This window comes from Juglans regia, chromosome 2 (genome assembly GCF_001411555.2).
Source record: "Juglans regia cultivar Chandler chromosome 2, Walnut 2.0, whole genome shotgun sequence".
Taxonomy (NCBI): Eukaryota; Viridiplantae; Streptophyta; class Magnoliopsida; order Fagales; family Juglandaceae; genus Juglans; species Juglans regia.
In genome coordinates, this window is record NC_049902.1 from 34,609,437 (window position 1) to 34,630,745 (window position 21,309).

Here is a 21,309-nt window from a genome sequence, read left to right on the forward strand (position 1 = left end):
ATTAATTCAACCGGTAAGATGGAGAATATACAATTCAAAATCCGAGTCACGTTGAATTACAAGATAAGAAACTAAAAAACAAAAAAGGGAATATCTAGAAACAGAATCATGTCAAATCTTTTAATATTATTGTATTTCTTTATAAGATGTTGTTTTCGTAAAAAAGACTGAACTCTCATTTATTTTTTCAGAATGTGTGAAGCTGTGATCACACCAACTTTCTCCTCGATGATCTGTTTAAATTATCTGTGTTAATATGCGGTCGAGCCCACCAGACTATGACTAATAACTGAAGATTGGGTTTCCACACAAAACCAAAGGCCCACAATTAAAATGTTTAATGTTACTTCCCCTCCCTCATCACTCACCCATGTGCACATCGTACAAACGTGCCTTGCTTTGTTGTTGCTGCCCTTTCGATCCTCCCGATTGCCTTTCAAGGTCAAACGACAGGGCTGGATCTTTTAAATACTAGGAAAACGACATGATATCCAGTAGGACCCGCCACGTGCTCGACGCACGCATATTTATTCGATATCCGTAACACGGCCAGGGGTACGTACTGGTACCGCCCTGCACTTGGCAATGGGCATCTTTCCGGAGCAATATTCCTCACTGGATTCCATCAAAAATTTTCAGTACTAGTGTTAGATATTGATAAACACATCATTTTTTACAATATTTTTCATAATATATATAATATTTTAAATAGATTGATATTTTTGCAAAATAGCTTATAATTAAAAGATCGAATAGCATTAATGTACTACTTTTTTTTTGGAAAAAAAAAAAACAATTATCATTGTATTCAAGTTTTTCATTAGAAATAAAACTCCATATATATATATATATATATCCTAATTAAGGGTAAAAAAAAACTCAAAAGATAATATATCTCATATTATATGCCGATCCTCTCGTAGTACTCTCACTAAAAAAATAAAAGACACGTTCCTCTCATAATCTCATGGTATTTATTTAAATAAAAAATTCTCACCACTTGACTGTATTAATTAATTTATAACATGATATTAATACGTTTCCTAAAGCTTTTATATGTTTTTCTGGTAACGTTAATTTGAGGCAAAAGATTGCTTGGCAGAATTCTTCTAGCTATATATTAGACTAAAAAAAAAAAAAAAGAAAGAAAAAAGAGAAAAAACAGGTACTGCAAATTCTCTTTAACAGCACTTATATTAAGAAAACGATTAATTACAAATATATATATATATATAGGTGTGCATGCTAGCTAGCTCAATTAGTAGTTACATGAGTTTGTGGAGGCCAGGCAAATAAATCAAGTAAAGTATAACTAGTTATGATCAAGAGTGAGTACAGAATGATCAATTGCAAAGATAAAGAAATAAGTAAATACAATTAAATATATAGATATTACTTAAAGAGCACAACAGCAACACCAAATTAATCGCTAGGCCAAATGATACAAACTTTTAACGCATTTCATGATGTTATATGTCGATCACGTACATCAGAAGAAATTGACCTTTTAAACTGGGTCATGCGGTAGTACTGCTGCTGCTCCTCCGCTCCGCTGCCTGAACAACTCCCATATATATATGAAGTTGCATGGGTATATATTATATATATTTAATTAATTCAAATTGTAGTGTAAATAAATCGTGTTTTTTCCAATAAATAATTACAAATATATATATATATATATTAACACTCTAATTTGGGCTTTGACCTATATATTAAAGACTTCAGATTTGAACGGCGGCCGGGATGTGGGTTGTTGCAGTACTTTTGGCCTAACTAGCTAGGCAGCAGGCGGCCAGCCGATGGGGAGGGGAGTGGCTTAATATTTTTGGCTTTTGATACGCGTAAAGGAGGTCATCAAGGCATATATAAATATATATATATATATAATATATATATAATATATAAATGCATGGACCGGCTGGCCTGACCTGGGGACCTTAAATTAATGCCCCCATTCTGAAGGAAATTAAATGCCGGATCAAGATGGGGAAGGTGCATGCAAACTCTTGCTTGTTCCCTTTTGTGACCAATTGTTCCAATATATATTCAAATCCATTATAAAGTATACATACATGCAAGAGAGAGAGAGAGAAAAATATATAGAGTAATTTTTCTGCTCCGTCGAGTCATGCATTCATATCATATATACTGTGAATCAGATCATCATTTTCAGCTACTCTTTTTATTAGTCTTGACCATTTCTTGCCCATTTTTAAAAATAAAAAAAAAATTAAAAAAAGGAAAATGACCCGCTCATCGTTATTTGAGCTACCGAGTACTCCATCCAAAATAAATATGCCATTCCTATAGGTTATACTAGCTAGGAAAATCTCTCCCACTTGTCTACAGTCAATGCCAGCTGATGTTTTACCAAAGGCATGCAATACAATAAAGAATACAAAATCAAAACATGCAAAGCATATATAATATATATATATATATATATATATATATATATATATGATGTTCGATCTGTTTCCATGTACAGAAGAAGAGAATATCCTTTAATATTTGTATAAGCAATATTATACTTTATATCTGGACCAATTAAATGATATATAATCAGTTCCATAGATCAAAGGCTGGCTTGCAGTTATTCTCTTTGTTCGCTAGCTGAGCATGATAATCTCCTTTAATTTTTAAAATCGACCCATATAATGTATATAATATATATGGTCTGATATTTCTCTCACGTTGTTTATTAATTAGTTAGAAAGAGACCCATCACCAGCCCATTTGCTCGGATATTTAATTGGACCACAGAGATAGCAGCGAATATAAATGGATGAAAATACAATGATCATAACAAACCATATATATTAATTAGCATCTATATATTTCGTGGAATTCATAATTTTTATTTTTTTATTTTGAAAAATGTATTCATAATCTTTTAAGCATCCTACTTTTATAACTTTTGGACATACCATCAAATTATTGATAAATAAATAAATAATAATAATAATAATAAATAACTTTATATTCATTTGATATTATACGAAATAAATAAATAATAGTATTAAAACAATAACACAATTAAATTAATTCAAGCCGATCCGATCGAATGACTCGAAATGCCAGAAGCAGCTCACACTAGTTCAGAATTCACAATGATCCAAAATTAGCACGTAAAAAAATTCGAAAAGGTCAAAAGAAGAAAAAAAAAAAAAAATAAAGGTATTGACAGGCTGCGCATGATTCCACTCCCCAGTTTGCATATAGAGACAACAAAAAATGAGCTGTCTCTCAATGGACCGTACGTCTCACATGTCACAGATAAGTATCAAAAGAGAAACATAAGGTTGTCTGGTAATGGACTCTACATCTGCTGCCTGCTGCGTACAACGACAAGGGATGCTGAAATGAGAGGCAACTTATCTACTTTTAGGACCTGCTCCTCCGTTAATCAGTGTACCTTGATAGATAAAGCTCGCCAACTTCTGTCGACGGGACTACTCAGTACTCACTCCCTCCTCGGCGTTGCCAACATTATTATTCCTTATTATTATTGTTTTACGTCTATTTTTCTACGGCCATTTTTGTTTCTTAGGTTTATGATTTCATACTTTTCGTACTTTATCTCAACGTCTTTACGTAATATATTATTTATGTGATGTAATTTAATTTAAAAAATAAATTTTATAATTTAAATATTATAAATAAAATTATATTATGTGAATGATGCGTGGCGTAAAAAATTTTAAATAGCTGAATATGATCTCACTCGTTGCGATCATCTGTGTTTTTTTGGTCAGTGTCGTTGTCTTCCATGATTTTGGGTGAGCGGTAAGCTACCAACTTTGTCGGTGGACAAGCAAGTGCTGTCCAATCTTGGGTCGTCGGAAATGGAGTGCCTGCTCCATGTGTTGGAAGAGGAATTAAAACCTTAAATTTCTAGTCCTTTTTCGAGTGCACTTGCACGATGAGCAAGGGCCTCCCAGGATTCAGTCTTGCTTCATGGGCTACAACCTATTTGGACCGCTTTCTAAGGCCTAGGCCTACTTTGCCCATATGTCCTGTCCTCCACGAAGAAATTTTTCTTTTTTAATGCGTATTTCCATTCGTCACGGACAAGAAACTTCAACACTTGTTTATGGCTCGTTCTCCAATCTAGACAAGTAAGGACTGTTATTACAGCACATAGCTTTCTGGGCACCTTCAATTCTTGTCATTAATCTTCTCATCTCATAGATTATTTATTTATTTATTTTTTTAATTGAAGTATTGGCATTTTCTCTTGAACTATCTTTTAATATAAGTACACTAGCAGAAGACTCCTTATCTAAGCCTGTGCAGCCTAATGAATCAGGCCCTTATTTCCGAATACCTTATAGCTTCAGCTCAATTGTTATGCACACGGCACACCACTGGTCAGCCAGTAACATGCCTAGTGCAAGCTGTAACCAGAAACTTGTCACTGCAGGCCCGGCCCCATTCCTCTTTGCATTTTCAGCTGAAATAGAGCAGAAGCAGGGCCCAGCTTCTTTGACCCATGGAGCCTGTTTAAAGACTCAAATTATAAAAGAAATTCTGTTCCTTAATGTGAGTCTGTGACAGCGATATAATTTGATTCGATTTGAAGTCTCTAGCTAGATTTGGATGCTGAAGTAATTTTAGATGATTTGAAAACAGTAATATTTTGTAAATTTCATTGAAATGCATTTTTATGAGTTTGAGATAATATGTAAACAATAATATTTTGTGAGTTTATTGAAAAGTATAAAGTAGGTTGAGCTATGTTTCATTTTTTATGAGAAGATGAAAAATAGTAAATCTCGTCAATAATTAATTTGAAATAAGTTAAGATGAATTTGACACCCAAACATTACATGATCACAAAATATCTTAAACTCAAACCCATACAATTTAGATAAATCTATACAAAAAGGAAAATGCTAGGGTGCCGTACAAATACGCTCTCAAAAGTTACTCCGAATGTATTTTTTTTTTAATTTTTAAAAAAGTTATTACTAGTAAATTTGTGTGTATATTTTTTAATATTAAAAAAATCAAAATACATTAGAGACACTTTTGAAGGCATATTTAGTGGGCATCCTAGCATCGCTCTTCTAATTAACTTAAATGATAGTAATCTTCTCCTTAGTCCTACAATAGAACTCCAGAAGTGGCTCCCAAAATTAGTTAATAACCATGTTTGATTATGTTGCTATAATGAAAGAACATGAAGCTTAATTATAGAAGGATAATGATAGGTTTATTATTTTTTATCGCTTTTTTATTATTCTATAGTGTATTTGAAATTTTTATTTTTTATTATTTTTAAGTATTTTTTAATATCCTTAATCAATAAAAAAATTAAAAAAATATATAATTTCATTAATAATCAATTCTTTAATTATTAAATAAGGGTTGTACATGCAAAACAAAAAGGAAAATATAATTATAATTTTTTTATTTAATAATTAAAGATTTGATTTTTAATATATTAATATATTTTTTAAAAATATTTAAAAATAATAAATAAAAACATTAATTTTACACTAACGGTCACTTGCAACGATAAGCTGCAAGCAACACGCTAGCTTTAATCAAACAACAAATAAAAATAAAAAGCCTCCATTTATGACAAAAAGTTATATAAAGGCTGAAACTCTGAAAGCAAGGTATGGGCTAAAGACAAACCAAAATGGCTTGTCATAACGAGATGGGTATCCACCAAGAGAAAAGAGAGAGAGCCGTGTGATCCGTAGTCAATCCTGAATTTCAAAACAACAAATACTTATTTTACCAAATGCCCACAGAATAACTCGAAGTATAGCAGTTTATAAAGCAGCTGAGCTGAGTCTTATCCTGGACACTCTGTTTCCAGTTTTAGATAAGGCCAATAGGCAGTACGTGGCTCGCCTGCTGCAAACCATATCCTATCCCCCACGAACTAATGGCATGAGTTTGATCAAGATGACGTTTTTAATTAACATTATGTAGCCAACATAAGACAGATTTCTGTTAAGAATAAATTTTTTGTTCTTAAAATGTAAAAAACTTGGTATTGACTGGAATTTTTTTTTATAGATCTCTTTTTCCACCTTGTGCTACGTGTTTATGGGAAAAGATAAATTTTAATTATTTCTATTATATTCTTAATATTTTATTTCACGTGTAGATCCAATACGTAATATATTTAATTAAATAGAATATAATATAAAATTAATATTTGAATTCATGATTTTTACTCTATATTATATGAAATTATTATTTATCTAAAAAATTTAAATTAATGAAAAGATATAGATTTTAATTATTTATATTATATTATTAATAATAGTTAGCTGGAGTAAAAAAGTAAAGGCAGTGAGGTGGCTCACATATTGTGCTATATTACATGCATGCATTGCATGGCCGGGGACTTTTATCTTCCCCAAACCTGGTTTGGTCTCGACAAGGTGTTTCATTTGAGGAGATGAGCTTTGTTTTGAATTTTCATAGTAATGAGATCAAGCACGTGAAAAGATATTGTTGAAAAGAACACAGATTTAAAAAAGAAAAATTGAAAAACAAAGAGTGATTGTGTTTGGAGATATAATAAAACAGTTGACAAGTAAGAATGGTGGTGTAGCTGGTGTTAGAACTTGGGACCTCAGAAGAAAATAAAGAAGACTAGTTCTTTAGAAACAAACAAAACAAGGGAAACGAGAAAGATAAGAACATCTTGGAGTTCGAGAATCCTTATCCCATCACACAAGGATCCACGCCCACTATAATATATATATATTTATATATATAAAACTGCCACCTTAACATCAGGCCTTTTTTTTTATTAATAAGGTGACAATATAAATACTACCAGTACCCTCCCGACCTTTCCTTTCATACCGTCGGCCACTAGTTATTTTGATGAAACTTGGGTTTCAAAGTCTAAAAACATCAAAGAAAAGAAGAAATGTTGGCTATATTTCACAAGGCTTTTGCTCACCCACCTGAGGAGCTCAACAGTCCTGCATCATACAATGGCACTAAGAAGCCTAAGCTTCCCGAGGAAACTCTCAATGATTTCCTCTCTCTTCATCCTCACAACACTTCCTCCATGAGCTTTGCAGATGCAGCTGTGCTTGCTTATGTTCGCCCTGACCCTCCTTGCCAACTTCATCAAAGGTAATAACATCTCTCTTAATTCCTCTCCATATATGTATTGGATCTATATATGTATCTCTTAATTAGAACGAGTTCTATAAACAATGGGAAAAGTAAAGGAATATAGTGAACGGTTTGTGGGTGATTGCAGGTTGTTCTGTGGGTTTGAAGATATCTACTGCCTGTTCTTAGGGAGCTTGAATAACCTATTCTCACTCATTAAGCAGTACGGTCTATCAAAGGGCACGAACGAGGCCATGTTTGTGATCGAAGCGTACCGGACCCTTCGAGACCGGGGACCGTACCCAGCGGACCAGGTTATCAAGGATCTTGATGGCAGCTTTGCCTTTGTTGTCTACGACAGCAAGACTGGAACTGTCTTTGCTGCACTGGTATATTTATATATGCCGTCTTTTACCCATTTCATGACCTCAAGGAATTAAAATTTGCAAGCATCAATGAATTTGTGTGCTTCTTTCTCTCTTTCCGAATTTGAAACTAATTCCAAAGGCATGATTGAGGATTTGCTTGGTAGTGACCTTTCATAAAAACGTTCATTGCGGTTGTAGGGTTCTGATGGTGGAGTTAAGCTGTACTGGGGTATTGCAGCTGATGGCTCTGTGGTGATTTCTGATGATTTGGAGGTTATCAAAGCGGGCTGTGCCAAATCATTTGCTCCCTTCCCAACAGGTATACGTCTAGGAGTTTTAGCTGTGATTTAAACTTGTTCCCTGGTTTACCCATTTAGAATTATAGAATGAATTTCTCCATCAAATTCACTTCAATTAATCAAGCTGCTGCCCAAACATCTGCATGCAATGGAAAGTTGGAAACCAGATCTTTCTCTCATCTGATCTGTCTTACATGTGAAAAGAATAACATGGGCCTAGAATGGTGGTTTGTGTCTTTGCAGGGTGTATGTTCCACAGTGAGGGAGGCTTGATGAGCTTTGAGCATCCAATGAACAAGGTGAAAGCAATGCCAAGGGTAGATAGTGAAGGGGCCATGTGTGGGGCCAACTTCAAGGTTGATAAGTACACAAGGGTCAATAGCATTCCGCGTGTGGGAAGTGAATCCAATTGGACCCAGTGGGATTCACGTTAGCTAAAATGTGGGTCCTTGTGTGCGATTTCAGAGTCTCACAAATCCAATTGTTCCCTGGATTTGCCCCTCTTTCAAAGTTTTTATTTAATACCTTATGTTTGTTTTTCTCCATGATGGAATGAGCACAAATAATGGGATGATCTTCTGGATGATGTTCGTCTCCTTGTACAATGTTTTCAAGGGAACCCATTTTCTTCTTCTTCCCCTTCACTTCAAGTCAGGAAAAAAGAGGGGAATCCCAAATAAAAACAAAAGGAGAAAAAGAGTGGAAACTGGTAAAGAGTCCAAAATACGTGCCAAAAGACTTTTGGCAGAAGTTAGGTAAATACATACATCTATGATGCGTTATGATACGAAAAGACAAAAATAGCGAAACTACTCTCTTTTGTTTTGAAATTCCAAAAAGCTTTTATTAAATTTAGCAATGGTAACACAGTCAGTGAATTAATAATTCAGGGAACTTAACTTAGGATGTGTGGCTCTTCAGCTTATCTCGAGCCTGGCTAGTGGCTATGACTATGCATCATCCTGATGGGCCCTGTCATCGAATCAATGGATGTACCTTAGTAAATTTTAATTTCTAACATCAACCTTCATGGTAGATGTTTGCACGCGAAGGCATGGGCGATAACATGTAACCATGAATTGAGGAACTAAAAACCAACCGTTCAAGCCATTAATAAAACTAAGAAACACTGGCAGCACTACACATTTCTAAGGGAATACACAACAATGATGAGATTTAAACCTGTAAATAATTATAGGAGATAAGTGCAGGATCATATAAGAACGATTTCTTATCTTTGTAAGAGACACAATAGGAGAACATAAGAGATAACAAAAGAAGCAAATAAAATATAGATGATCTCAACATGCCCCAACTTGAATACACAAGCTAATCAACTGGGGGACAGTACAAAACAGCATAAAAGGCAGGAGCAGTTAACCAAAATCTGCCATTTCAATCTTTGATAATACAAGGTGAAAAAGGAAGTTCTGTTCCTTGTTACAAGAAAGGGTGAGGTCTTGGAATTTCATTCTTTCCACATTTCTGCAAACTCATCAGGCTCCAGTGGATTCGATAGCTCATGCATCTTCCTCCTTGTCTTTGCTTTGACTTTCTTTGCATACTTCCCAGCCTTTTTCCTTTTCTCCAAAGCTCGAATCTGAAAGCACCAAACGACAAGCATTATGAATTTAAAAAGAAAAAAAATTGCAGGAGTTAAAATGGAGGGAGAAAAGGGGTTTAAACACTAAAGTGCAGACCGAGACACCAATGAATACCTGATTTGGTGATATGTAAAATGGATTCTCATAGAGGGTAGGGCCTCCAAAGCTGCCAGCAAATATCTTGATTGGGTTCAAGCAGAATCGTGGACCAACCTACACCAAGTGTCTTCAGAATTAAACTACCATCACAAGTACCTGTTAAAGCACATAAAATAAAAAATAAACCGCTGCAAACCTCAACAAGGGTCATATTCTCTAGGCCCCCTCGAGGCACTTTATCTGCTTCATTATGAGGTACAGATATCTGCATAAGAAAATCAAGAAAAATAAGCAACAGTATTATGACTAACAATTTCAAAATGTATTATTATTGCCTCATATTGTTAGATTTGGTGATTTAGGAATTTACAACTGCAAGCTCTACATGAAACCATCTTGTGAAAATTACAAGATAAAGCCTAGCCTAGATGGTGAATTATGTCCTTAACAAGCCTTTTTCTTTATTAGTAGTAAACAAGATTTTATTGTAAGAGCCCAAGTGCGCAGGACATATACAAAAGCAACACCCAAGCTTGATGTTCTAGTAATACAAAAAATTCATGAATGTTCATGCCATTAAAATCAATTACAATTGACCAATGGAACAAAGTGTTAAAAAAGAAAGTTTGAAGCTCATCCATTGACCGCTCATGATCTTCAAAACTTCTCATTCATCTCCCTCCAAAGACACCAACATAGGCAAATCAGAGCCATCTTCCAAATTGCGGCAATCTATGAAGTGCCCTGAAGGCCACTCCATGAAGCTAGGAGATCAATCACCCTTCTTGGCATCACCAAACTACACCCACCCCAGCAAAGAAATTATTCCACAAGATCATGGAAATCTCACAATGGATTAGTAGATGATCAACACACTTTTTGCACAAACAACACCAATTCATGACCATGATTTGGCATTTCCTTGAATTGTCTTTTTGTAAGGATCTTCCACAAAGGAAGCCGTCCATACAAAAGAGGTTGCCTCAGTTCCTTAAGCCATCCTTAATGAGCCTTATTTCCTTCCTTACAGAGTCCATGTAAAACCACCAAAATCTTAGACATCATATCTCCTGACCAACCACAGCAAGATGCATAAACATAGCATCTGTTCATAGAATACAAGCATCTAATGTTATGACCACCTGTGGCATCCAGCCAACGGCTATTGAGGGATCCAAGGTATCTAATATAAGATGTAATTACGATTTTACTTATCAAAAAAGATATCTAATATAATATATTCACATACGCATTCAACAAGCAGATCCAACTGAAAACATTTTTTATGGCTGTCAAACCAAAATTGACCCTGCCTGGTAACCAATTGCCAAATGCAGGACAATCTCCTTTTTTGGGGGTGGGGACTCTTGACAACACAATCTAAATCCATAAATTTATATAATATATGCAATGAATTTAGTAAGATTACATTAAGTCCTCCCTCTTTATCTTTGGCCAAACAACAGAACCTATGATGTCTAAGATTTATAATATTATATATCTGAAAACCCTATTTTTTTTTTTTTACCTTATTTTACATGTTAAAAGGTTTTAATTTATAATATTATGTATCTGAAAACCAACACCAACCTTTAAATTTTAAAGTAAAGCCTCCATTATGAATACTACTACATAATTTACATCACATATATTTTATACTTTCACCAACCTGGTAATTCCGGAACCATATGTGGTCATCAACAATGGAGAAAACAAATACATGATCATGATAAGGTTTAGATTTCCTGTGTTCCTTTGGTATTCCAAATATCTGGGGAGGGGAAACCAAGAATATGTCAGTTCACGCAACTGATAACAATGTTAATGATCTTTAAAAAATAGTACCATAAAATCCTCAAGCTAAGATATGATTATATTTTTTGGATAATTGATCAGAAACAACCACATCCAAGCAAGAGTTCATAAGTTATTTTTCAATATAACAAACCATAGCAATATCAGAGAGGCCCGCATTCAAAGAAAAACCAGTTTTTTAGGTAAATCATATAACAGTAAGCATTCATTGAAATAGTTTTGGCTAATATAACGATTGGTAACGATTGGTCAATGCTATTGTATGAGTCTTTTTTTTTTTTAATTTTTTTGCCTTTTTGGTATAACATGAATGAGTCTACCACATAGATCAGGATATTTCATTTGAAAAACATCACACAAGGAAATTTCAATACACTTCAATTTTATATTTACCTTTGCATTGAGTAGAGGGAATATCAATATGTGATCCATAACAATTTGACAGAATTATTCCTTCAGAGGAAAGAAGCAAAACAAAAATACCTGAATTATCAACTCTTTCAAAAGTTTCCAATGGGCATCTTTATCAAAATTGTCTGAGAATGTCAAAATAGGACGAGACCCTTTCAGATGGTTTCCAGTAAGCTTCAATTCCTCCATTGTGTGCACTAAAAGGGAAAGGAAAAAGAATCACATCCGTTGCCCATCATTTATCAAATTTTGACGCAAAAATATTAACCATATAATTGGGGATGAAATCAATTGATCTCATTGCTAATAATGGTTTATTTCCATTATACATTCACTATTAAACAAACAAATCGTTAGAAACCACAAGAGAAACATACCAGCATTAACTAAAAATTTGACAGATGGCCCATTAGGAGATTTTGCCATCCATAGATAAAGATCTTGATGTTTCCTGCACTGAAATGGGGAAAAAAAAAGTTATATCTGGACATCGGAACTAAGTAAAGCAAACTAAAGTTTCATATCCATAAAGCAGTCTCGCATATCCTAATAACCAGCAAATAATTAAAAAGCAAACAGTCAGTCTTTGTAGATACCAAAACAATACATGAGTAATGCAAGAATAACCATATCCACAATCAGCACGCAATAGTTTAACTTATATTTTATCAATACAATTCTTTTTATAAGTAATCAAAAAGTTTATTAAAAATGCAAAAGACAGAGTCTATGTACACAGAGAGTATACAAGAGGCCATTGATTACAATTACAATTTTTTTTTTTATCGGATTGATTACAACTACAAATTAGGAACAACAAAATCTACATACCATCTATTCGAAAATTACTTATTATTATTGTTATTATACGTCGTGTTTAGCTAAATAAACAAACAGCGACAACAGACATGGATCTAATTAGTAAACCAATTTAAAGGAAATCACCTCAAAAAAAAGACAGGAAGAGCAACTCTTTAGCTCGACCAGCTCGTTCAAAGTGGTGCCCTTACTAGCCTTCGACTCGACCTTGTTATCCTTCTTACAGTGGGGCAAGAGCGACACCATATTCAACATCAAATGCCGGTACCTGCACACAACACACACGAACAATCTAACAGTGATACCAGAAACAGTAAACGAACAAAATTCGCCATTGGGGAATGCAAAGAAACTAGATTTTCGACCTGAAATTAATGCGGCGCGAGCAAGTGACCAGAACCTTCTCCTTGTTCCTGAAACCCGTGGAATCACTTTCTTTCTTTACTTCTTCAGCCTTGTCTTTCCAACCCAATAGCGTCCTTTTAGGTCTCTCTTCAGCACTCATATCCTTCTTTGGCGGTGCCACCTCCGTCTCAATGTGTTTTCTCTTCTTCCCCATTGATTTTTCTTCTTATTTTTATCCTCTTAAGACAACTAAACATCCATAACAAGTATATTAGTTGAAATTTTCACCAAAACAATATATTTGGAAAACAATATAACAATAACATCAACACCCAGAAATAAGAAAGATCAAAAAACAAAGCTAAACGATAAGTTCAAGCCATAGTTTGGGATTCGGATTACATAGAAAAGAAGAAAAATAAAAGAAGTGTTTATTCATTGAGTTAAAAACTTGTATAAGGGAAAATTGCGAAAGACGATACCAAATTAGCAGCCGGACAGAGTTGAAGCGCAACGCTACGACCTGGATACAGAGGGAACGAACGAACAAACACGGCCGATAAACCCTTCTGCTGTAAGAAGGAGCCGATACGTAAACCCTAAAACGTTAGGGCCCAACAAGGCCCATGAGGCGGAGTTTTCGTTGGTTGGATTGCGTTTTGGGCTTTAGTATAATGATGCAGGCCCCTCTGGTGGTTAGTGAGGGCCCCGTGTAGGCCCAAGCAATCTTAAAGGAAAACCGAGTAAAAATGAGACTTTATGTATATATTTTTGAAATTTTGTATGGTAACATATTTGATAATTATCAACAAATTTCCAGAGAGGCGGTGATGGCAGACCGTTTCTTCACAAACGAACTGCCGGACTTCGTAGAAGAGACAGCAGAGAACGAAGCAGCCTCTGAAAGAACCAGCGACTCACTTTCGAAACTCCTACATCTTCCCTACAGATCACTCTCGGAGAGGTTCAAAACTTCAGCGCTAGACCTCAAAGAAGCGGTACCCACAACACTACTTGGAGGTTTCACTGAAACTGAGCGTTTGGAATTTGTGGATTTCCACGGTATTTTGGGATTTTAGGGATGCCCGCCAAGTGAAACCTTCCTCTTTTTCGGTTAAATATTCGCTTTGGGTTTGGGGTTTATGGGTCTTTTTGGGGACTCTGGAATGTCTCTTATGGAGTTCGAAAAAGGTTCTAATTTTTTGGGTTTCAGGTGGTGAGGGAGACATGGGGACTGAATGCAAAGCGTGTTCACGATTATACTCTCTACACCGGTGCTCTTGGGACGGCGTACCTGGTTTTTAAAGCTTACCAAGTTACAAAGAATCAGAATGATCTCAAACTGTGCTCTGAGCTTGTCAAGGCTTGTGATTCAGCTTCTGGAGATTCTGGGTACTCTCAGCCTTTGAAAATGAGCAGTTTTTATTTTTTGCAAACCAAGATTGTTTGAATTGATTGGGGTTTTCGGGCTATGCACAACTATCAGCCTTGCTTTGTTTTTAGTTTACCCTGAATTCGGTTTGGAATGAGCAATTTTGATCAACAAAGGTTGTTGCTTGATACAATGTGATTAAAGTGATATTGCTTGAAGCAATTGGAATTGTGCACTCACTCGTGTGGTAGCTTACGCAGGATTTTGGATGCATAGTACACGGAAAATTGGGGGGAAATCCGCGCCCAATGATTGGTTCAGTCGTTTCTTGTTCCATTTTAGTCAGTCTACAGCGATGCTTAGTTTTAAGTTCTTTAGTTGAAAAAAATATTATGAGTTTTTTTCTTTCTTTGTTTTGTTTTGCTTTTAGTTTTTGTGACATGGGTAGCTCATATTGGCTGCAACCTTGCACCTACCGTGAGTGCAATTCTAGCTTACCATGTGTTTGAAATGAGCTAATTAATTCAACTAGGGCTGTCGCACAGATTGTAACATAGCTTATTGCCTGAGAAACGAACAAATCGGATGAACTAGGGTTGTTATGTTGTATACTGACTAGAAAAGATAAAAATAAAAGAAGGGTTGGGTTGTCATGTGAACCTTAGATTGATTACTATAGTGCTGCTTCCAATTCTAGCTTACCTGCCATTGCAAATGAATAATTTAACTTGATTAGTTTTGTTTTGTGTTGCATGGGATTGCAGGCGTGTGACATTTATATGTGGAAGGGCTGGCGTTTGTGCTCTTGGGGCTGTCATAGCAAAGCATGCTGGTGACAAAAGGCTGCTTGATCACTACTTGACACAGTTTAAAGTGGTATTTAATCTCATATTTAATCTTTATTACTTTAATGATAATCCCCGTAGAAGTTAATATCTAATCATTTATATGAATTTGAAATTGACTTATCAAAAAAAAAAAATTGAAATTCATTTTGCCCTTGTGAGCAGATTAAACTGCCCAGTGATCTGCCAAATGAATTATTATATGGGAGAGCAGGATTCTTGTGGGCCTGTTCATTCTTAAACAAGCATATTGGTAAAGACACCATATCTGCTTCCCGAACAGTAAGATATTTTTTTTGTCTCTCTCCCATATCTTTTCAGCTCAACATTTTTAAATCAGAAGATAAGAAAAAACAAAATCTACTAATTTGGATTTTCATTTATGAAGAGAACTGCGGTGAATGATATAATAAAGGCTGGTAGAAGACGGTCAAGCAAGGGAAAATGTCCATTGATGTATGAATGGCATGGGAAGAGGTACTGGGGTGCTGCCCATGGACTGGCAGGGATTATGCATGTTTTGATGGACATGGAACTGAAACCAGATGAGGTGGAGGATGTCAAGGGCACCCTACGTTATATGATGAAGAATTGTTTCCCTAGTGGCAATTATCCTTCAAGTGAAGGAAGTGAATCAGACCGTCTAGTGCACTGGTGCCATGGTGCTCCTGGAATTGCTCTTACCCTTGTGAAAGCGGCTGAGGTAATCCTTATCTAGCTTACTATATTCACTGCTAACTTATCTAGCTTACTAAATGGACAAAGTTTCTGGATTAATAGCTTTATGTGCAAACCTTATGATAAGATCACTTGAAACTACCATCTTCTATTTGGTAATATAGTTGGTAACAGCGAATGATGAGCTTGTAGCTGGTGATATTCTTAAAAGAAATTTTTTTTTTTTTTTTTAATGACGGGGGAACCACTCCACGGCAGAGTTCTTAAGACTCACTATTCTTAAAAGTGAAAGGAAGTAATCTGCCATATAGTAGACAAAAATCTATTTTCCATGTAACATCCAGACATGTGAATTGTGACGATTGTCTTGTTAAAAATCTTTTAAATCATCAGGCTTTTGGAGCTGATGAGTTTCTGCAAGCAGCTGTGGAAGCGGGAGAGGTGGTATGGCACAGGGGTCTGCTTAAGCGAGTGGGAATTTGCCATGGCATCAGCGGGAACGCCTATGTGTTTCTATCACTCTTCCGATTAACTGGTAATGCCAAGTACTTATACAGGGCAAAAGCATTTGCTTGCTTTCTGCTTGATAGGGCACAAAAACTGATATCGGAGGGGAAGATGCATGGAGGTGATCGTCCTTATTCCCTGTTTGAAGGTATGGGAGGAATGGCTTATCTTTTCTTGGACATGACTGAACCATCTGAAACCAGGTTCCCTGGATATGAGCTTTAAGGTGCTTTCTACTGAATAAATACGCCAAATATGTACGAGTCAGCTTCTGTGTACAGAACTGTGACGGAACCTGTAAATATGTAAAATGTTTGAACTTGTACATGTGAATTGTCCGAGCTTCTCTTGCACTGAGTAGGACAATGAATCCAGAAAAATAATGAGCGGAAGATTTCTTCCCTATGCATTATTATTATTATTATTATTATTTTCTCTGATTATTATATCATGACTTTGGCCCTGTGAGCATCATCAGCAACTGCCTCACTCCCTCGGGGAAAAACAAACATTGATTTACATTCAGTTGGGACTGCATTTATGCTTAAAAAAAGAGGTTGGTTGAGTGTGTTAATGTGCATAACCTGCAAAGAAAGTTCAGTATTTAAATGGCGTTAAAATTAATGCATTACCTGGAGATTCCTCGTCTCATTTGGGAGGAATACTGAGAAAGAAATAATGATATCTGTTAAAAGCTTCGGATTCTATATTGCTTTTCCTGTGCTACAGTGGTCATCAAAATAATTAGTGATATCTGTTAAAGCTTCGGATTCTACACTAGCATTACTCAGGAAACCATACCACTGATTATTTTGATGACCACTGTGCCACCAAGAAACTCTACCAAAATATTGTACCGATCAGTTTTTAATTAATTATTTTGTATGTATTTTTTTAGTATTTTCTTTTTTTAAGAAAAAACATACATATGCTTAAAAAAAGTACAACGTATACTGTCAATACCTTTCTGCGGTGGATTTTCTCGGTAGACTATCATTTTCTTTTTTATTATTCTCTCTCTTCAGGAAGAGATGGGTGGTTTTGTTCAGCTATTATTAGCCTCAGATGTGGAGGAAGAAACCCGGACGTTCCTCGCAAGTTTTAGATCGCGCGAGTCAGTCTTACAAAATTAGGACATAAAGACTAAAAAATCGCAGCTTCCGGGATGTTGGTGCTTTTTCAACAGGAGTATTTTTATTGACAACTGCAAGAAGTAATCTACTTCTACAAGAGAAAATTGTTTACAACAACACATCCTCCGAGTCCAAACTCCACACTCAAGACTGGATACAATCTCTCTGATATCATCCTCTCCCACTGCAAAGTTAAGTCGACAAGGACCTTCAAGGTTCTTGATTAGGCCAAACCAACAAGTTTCTCACTGATTTCCCACACTTTCCGAGCCTTATCTGCATTGCTAGCTTCTTGAGATAACTGGTTCTCAAATGAAGCTGAATTCTTGTTCCAGCTCCAGTAAACACCAGACTTTGTTAAGCTTGGATCGCTCACAACCTACATTAGAGGCAACCGGTTAACATCATGCCCGCCAAAAATCAAACATATGCAATATGAAGAATTAGTGCTGTTTCTCTACTATCCTTACCTGAGCGAGTCTTTTCCCAGATTCTTCTTCAGAGACAAAGCCCTTGGTGATATATTTCTGGAATGGTGGGAAGAGGAGCCTGAACAAGGGGATGTGCTCCCTAAACAAGCCTGTTGTGGCAATGCAACCCGGGTAAAGGGAAGCAAATGTTATGCCTGTTTCCTCGTGGTAGCGCCTGTGGAACTCTTGCATGGTGAGCATGTTGCAGACTTTGCTGTCCTTGTAGGCCTTGGCACCATCAAAATCTCCACCGTCAATCATGGCTGAAGTGTTTAGCCCAGTTAAGCCCCCTGCAAGTCCCCTCATATCCCCGAGGTTGGCCTTAGGAGGTACATTTCCAGCCAAGGTATTTGTGTTCCCTGATTTGTTCGGAGTCAGCACATAAGTTTTAGTGACAAAATTGGGTTACAGATTCGGAATCAAAACACTACCAGAGAGACAAGCAGAATCTGAAACTTGAGTATTATTCAAAATGAATCGGTACCAGTAATTGAGCCCACAATGATGAGACGCTTTGATGGGTAGTCAGATTTGTTCAAGTCCTCAAGCAGCAACCGTGAGAGAAGGAAGTGACCGAGGTGGTTAGTGCCAACACTAAGCTCAAACCCTTCAGCAGTATATGTAGGCTCCTTAGCAGTTGGCAAATAAACGGCTGCATTGCAGACTAACACATCAAGTGGCCAGCCGGACCGCCGGAAGTTATCTACAAATTGACGGACACTGTCAAGCGAGGCAAGGTCTAAGTGCATTATGGTATAATTTTCCTTGGCAATGCCAGCTGATTTAGCAGCTCTTTCGGTCTTCAGAAAATCCCTGCAGGCCATAATTACGTGCCATTTTCCAGTTTCAGCCAGAGCCTTGGCTGTGGCCAGACCCAATCCAGAGGAGGCACCAGTAATCACAACACTGCCCTTTCTGAGAGTTTTCTTCCCCTCTGGTGTAGTCTTATTGACTGCTGGAGTTGTAGTCACTGTCTGAGCTCGAACTGTCCCGACTCTTTGCTTAAATTCCCTCTGCAATTAGAAGTCACTTGCGTTATAGTACACACAGTAACCGATAAACCATTTCGTTCCATTCTCATAAACAAAACAACAAAAGCCCCTGCTTTGTGATAATGTATAAAATAAATAATAAAATCTTTTTTTTTTTAAACTTTTGAGACAAGTGATGATTTTACATTGTATTAAAATAGAGGTTCTTAATTTGAATCATGAATCTACATTTTATCCTATTTAATCAAATATTTCTATCGCTTAAACTTTTGAAACAGGGGGTGGGGTGACTTCACAGTTTGGACTTCAATTTTGAAGTTTTAAACATCAGATCTTAGCGTTCTCCTCCTTAGATTATGGATTAGAGGAAATTGATCCTTCCCTGTCAGCCAAAGCTTTCGACACAAGTGCCACTCTATCATTTCTACTAGTGAATAGTATGTGTATTCCTACAATATTTGCAGCATTATTTGGGTAATTTGGCCACTTTAACATTTCCCAATACAAAAGACTCGTAGCATTATCATAGTAGAACATAAGTCATTTCTTAGCTATCTGAACAACGGTGGATCAGAAACAAATTATTTCTCTCTGCAAAGAAAAAAGTAATTGACGTTGTTGCAAACTACCTTACACCTTAATGCAGAAGAGCTGAAGTCAGCTTTGACAAGCTCTGAGAATGAAACTCCAAATAGACTCGAATCCTTGGAGGATGCACTGCACTTGCCCTGCAAATATGAAAACCTCCAAAATATCAAATCTGATAAGTTGTTTTTGAGGGCATGTTTGGACTGAAAATTTAGGAAAAAAACATGCTTCTAAAAAAAAAACGTTCAATCCAATGATGGCCCAAGTAACCAGTAGAAAAAGCTCCTTTAAAGCATAGCAAAGTAATGACAAACCTCTTTTGGGATGGAGAAGGAAGAGGAAACCAGAGAGGTAGCCTGGAGAGCCATTGGTAGTTTCTACAGCTTTGAATTGGGTTTTGAAATCCTTTATTACGAGTTCAGAGCAGAGTTTGAGGTGACAAAAATGGAGCTGAGCATAAGCATTTGGAAAGGAATTCAAGTAGTATTTATATAGAGTTGGCTGATGCGTGACAAAACAGCATTACATTTTTGGATATGGGAGCCAAAGCGGATAAGATAAATAGCAGTACGTGAGTCTGCCACATCAATCTCAAGCAACCAATGAGGCTTCGAGTCTTGGATTTCCATAGATATTTTTTATGCTTTTTCTTTACTTACCGTATGATTGATGGGCATACAATGGGGTAGTTTGGTCCGCTCACCAAACTCCAAAGTGCCACACTCCCCCAAGGCATGGGGCTAAAACCTGAAAATACTGTAGAAGGATAGGGTATGTGGGGGCACATATTTTGGACTGAAAGTGCAATTTGAGCCAGGCTTCGGTTAATCTGTTATGGCTTTAATGCTGTTTAGCCCCCATATTGATAATGGTTTAAGTGATTGTCATGGGTCTATATGGCAACTTCGACAGGCCCGTAGCTTTGGTGGGGGAGATAAGACAGCCCCAAGATTTAGCGACGTGAACATGATAATAAGAACACTAATGATAATGGGCTCAGCCCAAAAGGCTTAATTCCATCTCATAACGATAAATAATCATACCGGGTATCGAAAATATAGTAATTGTAGGTATGGAATTTCCATGAGAAATATAATTTCAAGTATTTTTTGGGTTCTAGGCCCTTTTCAATCTAGCTAATATTCATTACTTTCTTTTCACCCTTTCTTTTTTAACTTACATGAGTGAAAAGTTCAAACTTTGAAAAAAAATAACAAAAAACTTTATGTGAAACTCTTAGAGCTGGTTTAGATTGAGAAATCAACTCAATTCATCTCACTATTTTTTATTACTATTTATAAATTTCAACTCACAAATATCATTACTATTCACAAATCATCTCATATCATCTCTCAATCCGAACGAGGCGCTTGGTTTGGATAGCAATGTCCTCCTAACTCATCTCATCTCATTTCATCTCATATTAATATCCAAACACTGCAAATACCACAAACACAAATACTTTTTAATTTTAAATCTTCATTTTTTTCATTTAATCATTATCTAATCATTACAACTTTCTTAAACTTTTAAACGAAATACAAAAATAATTTAACTTTTTCAAATCTCAAAATAAAAATTATATTCTAATAATCTTTTAACTTTATAATATTTTTATTTAACTTTCTCTCTCTTTTCTCAAAACTCCTTAAAAGATATTAATTCAAACTATTTCATTACTATTAACAAATCATCTCATTTTATCTCTCTATCCAAACGGTTGGAATTACAATCCATCCTAATGAAAACTCGAACTCAAACGTGAGAGTGCTTTAATTTATATAGTTTGACTTGGCTATAAGGCATTGAAACGAGATATTTCGATATTTGTATCATTTTAGAATAGTTTATATATAAATAAATTAT

The 21,309-nt window shown here is 35.9% G+C and overlaps 4 protein-coding genes across 4 annotated transcripts; 2 read left to right on the top strand and 2 right to left on the bottom strand.

The window, feature by feature from the left end:
* Window positions 1-6,777: 6,777 nt before the first annotated feature.
* LOC109013422 (stem-specific protein TSJT1-like) lies at window positions 6,778-8,370 on the top strand. Its single transcript, XM_018995511.2, has 4 exons — window positions 6,778-7,116; window positions 7,247-7,487; window positions 7,665-7,785; window positions 8,009-8,370. Exons 1-4 carry the CDS (start codon window positions 6,905-6,907, stop codon window positions 8,197-8,199), a joined length of 765 nt encoding a protein of 254 aa, XP_018851056.1. The 5' UTR covers window positions 6,778-6,904; the 3' UTR covers window positions 8,200-8,370.
* A 580-nt stretch (window positions 8,371-8,950) lies between these two features.
* Window positions 8,951-13,426, bottom strand: LOC109013429 (ribosome biogenesis protein BRX1 homolog 2-like). The gene is made up of 9 exons (XM_018995518.2): window positions 13,341-13,426; window positions 12,879-13,107; window positions 12,640-12,781; window positions 12,072-12,150; window positions 11,767-11,891; window positions 11,138-11,239; window positions 9,665-9,733; window positions 9,484-9,582; window positions 8,951-9,365 (listed from the first exon to the last, which is right to left on the bottom strand). Exons 2-9 carry the CDS (start codon window positions 13,070-13,072, stop codon window positions 9,234-9,236), a joined length of 942 nt encoding a protein of 313 aa, XP_018851063.1. The 5' UTR covers window positions 13,073-13,107; window positions 13,341-13,426; the 3' UTR covers window positions 8,951-9,233.
* Window positions 13,427-13,657: 231 nt separating this feature from the next.
* On the top strand, window positions 13,658-16,684 carry LOC109013436 (lanC-like protein GCR2). Its single transcript, XM_018995524.2, has 6 exons — window positions 13,658-13,856; window positions 14,072-14,250; window positions 14,995-15,106; window positions 15,241-15,357; window positions 15,464-15,778; window positions 16,147-16,684. The coding sequence occupies exons 1-6, from the start codon at window positions 13,689-13,691 to the stop codon at window positions 16,483-16,485; spliced, it is 1,230 nt and encodes a 409-aa protein (XP_018851069.1). The 5' UTR covers window positions 13,658-13,688; the 3' UTR covers window positions 16,486-16,684.
* A 744-nt stretch (window positions 16,685-17,428) lies between these two features.
* On the bottom strand, window positions 17,429-19,975 carry LOC109013446 (protochlorophyllide reductase, chloroplastic). The gene is made up of 5 exons (XM_018995535.2): window positions 19,758-19,975; window positions 19,485-19,583; window positions 18,348-18,876; window positions 17,864-18,222; window positions 17,429-17,772 (listed from the first exon to the last, which is right to left on the bottom strand). Exons 1-5 carry the CDS (start codon window positions 19,809-19,811, stop codon window positions 17,617-17,619), a joined length of 1,197 nt encoding a protein of 398 aa, XP_018851080.1. The 5' UTR covers window positions 19,812-19,975; the 3' UTR covers window positions 17,429-17,616.
* Window positions 19,976-21,309: the final 1,334 nt, after the last annotated feature.